Source organism: Excalfactoria chinensis, chromosome 2 (assembly GCF_039878825.1).
Source record: "Excalfactoria chinensis isolate bCotChi1 chromosome 2, bCotChi1.hap2, whole genome shotgun sequence".
In the NCBI taxonomy this organism is placed as follows: Eukaryota; Metazoa; Chordata; class Aves; order Galliformes; family Phasianidae; genus Excalfactoria; species Excalfactoria chinensis.
The window spans coordinates 141,484,590-141,491,884 of record NC_092826.1 but is presented as its reverse complement, the minus strand read 5'-3'; the positions used below and the strand labels follow the sequence as shown (position 1 = coordinate 141,491,884).

At 63.1% G+C, this 7,295-nt stretch overlaps 1 protein-coding gene across 1 annotated transcript; it reads left to right on the top strand.

The window, feature by feature from the left end:
- Positions 1-961: 961 nt before the first annotated feature.
- On the top strand, positions 962-7,295 carry GBX1 (gastrulation brain homeobox 1). The gene is given in 4 exon segments (XM_072329431.1): positions 962-1,035; positions 1,037-1,154; positions 1,156-1,720; positions 6,542-7,295. Coding segments are annotated over 4 exon segments (1,278 nt in total). The 3' UTR covers positions 7,063-7,295.

Genomic DNA, 7,295 nt, shown 5'->3' with positions numbered 1-7,295 from the left:
CAGTGTTTGACACATTACATACCCGGGGACAGGCAGGAGCACAGCGCGGGTGTCAGGAGGAGCAGTAAGTACTGTGGCACAGGGACTGCCCCCAGGGCGCACAGCAAGGAAGGGCAGAGCTGCGGAGCCCTCTCTGCAGTTCTCTCACCTTCCACCGGTTTCACCGGCTCCGTAACTGCGCGAAGAAGCGCCCGTCGGCACTTAGTCCGCAGATGCGCCAGTCCCGCGCTCCGGGGGCTTCGTGCAGCGCAGCCCGGCAGGTTATAACCCCGGTCCTGGGGCGATCCTGCAGCTCGGGGAGGGCTGCAGCCTCCCTTGTACCCACCCCCCCCGGCCCGGCGGGCGTTCAGTGCCGCTGTCCCCGACGGAGCGGAGGGCCGGGATCCGTCCCGCGGCGCACGGAGGGCAAAGCGGAGGGGCGGGGGGACCCTCAGACCCACCGAAAATCCGCCCGTCTCGTTCCCACCCTACGCCGGGCGGCACCGCGTCTCCAGGCCGCCCCGCCGCCCGCCCCGCCGAGATCCGCTCCAAGCGCCGGCGGCGGGCGGTCCCACGGCACAGCGCGGCGGGTGGCCGCGAAGCGGCGAGGCCGGACCCGGTGCCTGGCGAGGAGCGCTCCGTCGGGGCCCTCGGGCCCAGCCGTTAAGAGCCGCTACCGCCGTCAGAGCGTCGGCCCGGGCCGAGCCGCAGGCCCGGAGCGGAGCGGGGCCGATTCGCCCCGTCCGTCGCCCCAGACTCGGGGGAGGACAGGATGCGCCGCGCGGCACGGACCCGTCCCGACCCCACAAAAGCGCCCTTGTGCTGGCCCCATAATTGCTAATCATCAATCACCATTAATAACAGCTGATGAGGCGGGAGGGGGAGGTGCCTTCCCAGGGGCCGGCCGCGCCGGGGGGAGTCGGGGAGCTCTGCCCCGCCGGAGCGGGCGCTGAAGGAGGAACTCGACCGTGATGTGCGGAAGATGGATGAGAGCAGAGGGCGACACCCCCGCCCGCCTTCCCACCCCACCCCTCCCCTCCCCTCCCGGCCCGGCCCCCCCCCCGCAGCGGGGCGGGCGGGCGGCTCCGAGCGCGCCTCCACTCCGCCGCGCCGAGGCAGCGAGCGGGCGGGCGGGCGGCAGCTCTCGCCGGGCGCCGGAGCCCACGGGAGGCGGCGGGGCGGGGGCCGGGGCCGCGGCGGGGCCCGGGGGTGCGGCGAGTTGGCGGCGGCCCGAGCTCGCCGGAAAGTTGGTGCCGGCTGAGCCGGCGGCGCCCGCTCGCCATGCAGAGACCCAGCGGCCAGGGGACCGCCTTTTCCATCGACTCGCTCATCGGGACGCCGCCGCCGCGCTCCGGGCACCTGCTGTACACCGGGTACCCCATGTTCATGCCGTACCGGCCGCTGGTGCTGCCGCAGGCTCTGTCCCACGCGCCGCTGCAGTCGGGGCTGCCGCCGCTCGCGCCGCTGGCCTCTTTCGCCGGCCGCCTCACCAACACGTTCTGCGCCAGCCTGGGCCAGGCCGTGCCCTCCATGGTGGCCCTCACCACGGCGCTGCCCAGCTTCTCCGAGCCCCCCGACGGCTTCTACCCACCGCAGGAGCTGCCCCCGCCGCGCGCCACCCCCGACGCCGGCTGCCGACGGGGCGTCGAGGGCCTGGAACCGGAGGAGCTGCCGCCGGGGCGCGACAAAGGGCCGCCCGAGCCGCCGCTGCACTTCCCGGACCCCTTCCCAGGCCTGGCAGGTAAGAGAGGTGACGCCGGGCCGGGAGCCCCGAGGAGCCTCGCGGCGGGCAGCGCCGCCCGCTCGCCCCTTCCGCGGGCTGGGTCCGCACCCCCGGCTCCGGCTGCGGGCGGGCGGCAGCGCCGGCTCTGAGCTCCCCGGGGCGGGATTCCCGAAGGCGGTGCGCCGGGTGCGGGATGCGGCGGGGCCGCGCTGGAGGGCCGCTCGCCGCTGCGCTTCCGCTCCGTCCCATCGTGCCCAGCGAGGGGACCGGGCCGGCTGCCCTCCGCTCCGGGCCGCCTCTGCGCCGCCCGCAACTTTGGCGGCTCGGAGCCGAACTCTCCGCTCTCCGCTCTCGGTCTCCGGGCCGCGCGGAGCGCCATCCGCCGCAGCCGCCGCTCGGGGCCGCAGTGCGGGGCGGCCCGGTGGGACGGGGCGGCGCGGAGCTCTCCGAGGTGCTGCCGTCCCGGCCGGTCGGTCCCGTCTGGTGCCGGTCGGAGCTCTCCGTGGGGCCGCGCTGTTTACTCGCACGGTGCCACGCGCCGCGGGACGGCGGGTCCGACCCAGCCCTCGCTCTCCCGCAGTTCGGCGCGCTCCGGGTCCCGCTTCCATCCCGGTCCCGCTTCCATCCCGGTCCCGCGCCGCCGAGGCGACTCTCGGGGCAGCCCCGTGGCCGACGGCAGCCCCGCTCACCTTCGCTCCGGTTCGCTGCGGCCGCGGCCCCGGCTTTACCCGACGGAGCGGGCGGGCGGCGGCTTCTCTCCGGGCTCCCGCTCGTTGCTTCCCTGAGGCTGCTCCCCCGCGGCCCTCGCCTTTGTGAACCTCCCCGGCTGTGCAGATACCCGCCCGGTGACTTGTTGCGCTGTTTCTCTGCCAGCTGCAGCTCTCGCTCTCTTCCACCTCTGCTCACGCAGCACGGGGATGGAGGCTTCTCTGCAGCGCGGCTGAGACAAACCAAACGCTGCCTTTCTCTGGCACGGCCTGTCCTGAGCTCTGCCTCCTCCCGACAGCTCCGAGATCCACCTTTGTCTCACAGTCTTCCTGGCGCTGATCCGTACTGAGCAGCCTCTGCAGCTTCTTGCAGGGCTCGGCTGTGCTCTGTCCTCCCGTTACACTCCTGGGTAAGCCCGGCCGCTCTCCTTGCCCTGACCTGTTCCTTGCTCAGAAGACTGTGGCACACATGCAGGTATCCCTTGACACCACTCTCTGGTTTAGGACAGCTGAGGCGTTTTGCCTCTCCTTTATTTATTACTGAGCTCTGGCGATCCCTAAGCGCTCCGTGCTGAGTCAAACACCCACAGCAGTCTCACTTTTGTTTTCAAAGTCTCCTCAGGAACAGAACTGCCATGGCCAAAACCTACATCTGTGTGATCACATCCTCCCAGTCTATAGGGATATGAGCTGCACTGTGCATCCTTTCCTTCTGTGGCTCCTCTGTACCTGAGCTCAACGTGTTGTCCTCCTGAGGGACTCAGATGAGCTGTGCTGAAAATTGGACATTTTTGATATTGAGAAATTGTGTCTCTGAGGCTCGCCCTGTCGTGGCTGTTCTGATGATGGAAGCGAATTTGTCTTACTGCTGCTGTTCACTCACTGCTGCCTGTTAGCAGCTCTCAGCACTCTTCCTGCTCTCAAGTCATGAAGGATGCTTCCCTCTCTGCCCATGTGAAGCCACGTGGGCACCTCTGCCCGGATCCGAGAGGATTCCTGTATGTGATTTTTCTCTTGACTGTACCTGTCAGGGCCCACAGACAGCAGGGCTTGTTTTACATACCAGGTCTTATGGAAACCATGATGGTCGCTGTGGGCTTTTTCTGTGATCAAGAAATACGATTCCCACCAGTAATGCAGCTTTCTGTAGAATCCTGCCCGTGGCCCTGGCCAAAAGCAGTTGTCCAGGGACGAGCAAAAGAGCATCATCCAGTGCAATACTTCCTACAACAGCCTCCTAACACTGCACCTCAGTGGCTGTCGTCTCTGTGTATGTATCAACCTTTGACCAGTTCTTTTTCTGTGTTCTTATTTAGTCTCCTCAGGAGCTCACCAGAAAGGAGACAAAGCTGACATTATCTACAAGGTGTTGTGCAGATCTCTTATCTGTAAAGAACCGTGCTAAGGGCCTCCTTTTGTCTGTCTGCTGACATGGAGTGAATTGCACTCTAAAGAGTCGGTTTCTGTCCCCAGCCTCCATTAGTGCTGGGGAGTCATTGCTCCATTTTAGGATCGCTCTCTGCACCTACAGTGCTTCAGACTTCCAGTTGTGGTCACACTTACTGAGAAGGGAGAGGAGTGTAGGGAAAGTGGTGGTAGGAAACAGTGTAGCCTGGGGGCTGCTTTGTTGCTACAGCTGCAAGGAGGAGTGACGCCCAGGAAATGGCACTCAGTGCACCCTTCACATCTCTCCTGAGAGTGCATTTCTTCCTGAGCTGCAGAGATCTCCACCAACATCCAACCTCTCGGGCCCATGCAGTAAATCCACGTTCAGTTATATCTGAGAATAATTAGGGTGGGGAAGTATTGTGTTGTTCCCTATCAATAAGCATGACAAGGAGCTCTTGAGTGTTCAGCAACGCAGGGCTCTTCTGGCTCTCACAACACTCGTTTTTGAGCCAGGTCCTCCTGACCCTGCTCAAATAACTTTGCTACCTGTAAGGCCCTACAGCCTCTCCTCACCATGCACATCAAATCCATAATGAGGAAAATGGCAAACTGGGATTTTGAGAAGAGGGAAGAGATGGACCGATCCTCTTCTGGGTCTGCTACCTTGTTGGTTTTTCCGTCACAGCACTTTGCTTTGTGCCAACTTCACTACCTGCCTGAGGGCCTTGGAAAGCCTCAGCACACCTCCCACCAAAGGGGTGGGCTCCACTGCCTCCATACTTCCTCATTGAGGACATACCAGGTAGTAAATGGACCAACATGCCAATTTGCTTTGTACAAACATCTGATTTACAGTCCACCATGTAGTCTGAGTTCCTTCCTGCTTGCTCATCCCTTTTATAAAACACAAACCAGTTGGGGACGTTAAAACTTGTGCTCTGGCTGTGCATTCAGATAGCAGCTGCTTCACGAGCTGATGTGTTGCAGTTGGCAGCTCAGACTTTCTCCCATCTCCTGGTGCCCCATTTGCACCCACGGCAGCAAATCCCATCTCAGCAGCATCTTGTGGTGCACTGCTGGCCCTGTCCTCCATCAGTGCGGACAGGCAGAGTTCAAGCAGAGCTATGAGCACTCTTGGAGGAGGCAACGATGTCCTCATAAGAGCTTTCTCATCTTGTTAGGCTTTGTGTGCCCACAGATGGGGCAAGAGCACAGAAATGAAAGCCCTCCTTTTCTCGGGCAGAGCAGTGCTTGCATGAGGCCATACATGGGCAGCCAGGTGCTTTGTGCCACCTGCTGCTCATCAGCCCACAGCACAAAGTTTCCAGGTCAGACATTTCCATGACCACGGGAGACCACTCCCCGCTCTCAGCCATCATGAAGAAAGCGCTGTCTACTCTCCCACATCAGAACAGAGATAATGGTGTTTCTTTATTGCTGCACAAAACAGGAGGAGCAGAGACAGTTTCGATCTCCAAAGTCACTGACCTACTCTTGGGCAGCCTTGGGCAGGACTGACAAGAGATGTGGGAGCCCCACAACAACCAGGCCTGTAAGAACGTCTCCTGGGCTCAAGCAGTTTCTTGCAGCTGCTGCTCACATCTTTGCAACCCTCCACTGTCAGACACCGACGGCTGTCCAGCCTCCCTCTGAGATAAAGGGAGCTTCTGGAGCACCAGTGGCACTTGCTGGTCCCCTGGTACTGCTTTGAGACTCAGAGAATTGCTGCTGCTCCCTCTGCGTGTAGGACTGTATTGAGTGATGGTGCCTCAGCACCCTCTCCTTCCAGCCGCAGTTCCTGTCCCTGGGTTTATCTTGGAGATCTGGGTGGTTTTAGCATGAGGGCAAAGCTTTTTCATCTGTTTCTGGTTCCTCCTCTCTCTCTGTGATCCCTGGCTGTGGCCAGGAGCACCTTTTCACTCTATCTACTGTGAGGACTTTGTTGGAACCCTTCTGCCAGGAAAGTGAATGGCTTCCAGGTTGCTTTCTTCTCCATTGCTCCCACCCACGTTCTTTCTTGCTCTATGGCTGTTTGACCATTCAGGCACCAGTTTGGACCACAAGAAACAGTCAATAAGAAAATCTCCCCACTGCATCCTACCAGTATCGCTTCAGGTGGCATATCAGAGATGTCTCCTGGGGTCCAAATCCTTCCTTCTGCCTGGGGCGGTGCCTGGAATGAGGTCCTGGCTGTTGGGTGATGCTGACAGCCTCTGGTCTGCCCCACTGCACAGAGTGGTGGGGGAACTCCAGATTTGGTCATCAGCTGCCTGAGCACATTGCTCCCTGGCTGTACCCCTCTGCTGCAGGGAGGGAGGTATGGCAGCAGACACTCCGTGATTGCCCTGCAGAGCTTTGCTGGCTGGAACCAGCTCGGGCTGCTGCCTAGAAAGATCCTGCAGCTCCACTGGGCTGACTCTTGGTGGATGAACAGCGTTAGATGCAATGGGACGGGGCAAAGGGAGGGCTGGGCTGAGCGAGGAGCAAGGTTCTTGTTTTCCTCTGGGGTCACAGAGGGCTGGACGAGCCCTGAAAGGCTCCGTGTTGCTCTACTGGGGTGCAGCAGCTCTGCTGTCACAGCGGGAAAGGGGTGGGGGCAGATGCAGGCGGTGTCTCATCGTACCCTGCGGTGCCCGCGGGTGTGCGGGGTGTGTGGGTGCTGCGGGGACAGCGCGGCGGGTGGGATGCGGGGAGGGGGCTGCGGGGGATGCGGGTGCGGGCGCTGACGCTGTGTGCCCCGCAGACACCAAGGCGTACAGCTCGGACGAGGAGAAGCTGGAGGTGAAATCGGCAGCGACGCCGTGCAGCGAGCGGGAGGAGGAGAGCTCGGCGGGCGACAGCGAGGAGGAGCCCTTCATGGACGGGGCGGCCGCGGCCTCTCTGGGCCCTAAGGGGAAGGGGAAGGGCGGCCCCGCGGCCGAGCAGCCCCCGCCGGGCTCCGGGGCCGGGAAGAGCCGCCGGCGGCGCACGGCCTTTACGAGCGAGCAGCTGCTGGAGCTGGAGAAGGAGTTCCACTGCAAGAAGTACCTCTCGCTGACGGAGCGCTCGCAGATCGCGCACGCCCTGAAGCTGAGCGAGGTGCAGGTGAAGATCTGGTTCCAGAACCGCCGCGCCAAGTGGAAACGCATCAAGGCGGGCAACGTCAGCAACCGCTCGGGAGAGCCCGTCCGCAACCCCAAGATCGTGGTGCCCATCCCGGTGCACGTCAATCGCTTCGCCGTGCGCAGCCAGCACCAGCAGATCGAGCAGGGGGCCCGACCCTGAACCGCGGCGGCTCTCGGACCCTGGGGCGGGCGGAGCGCCGGCAGCGGGAGGGGCCCGGGGCCGCTCGCACTCCTCTGTACATGTCCCTTATTTATTCCGTGTAAACTCTGTACATACGGCGGCGCGCCCGTCCGAGCCGCGGGGAGCGAAGGCCGCCTGCCCACCGCCCCCCGTTCGCTCCTGCTCCTGCCCCGCCGGGCCGGGGCCGCGCTGTCCGCCAGCGCCCGCCCGTG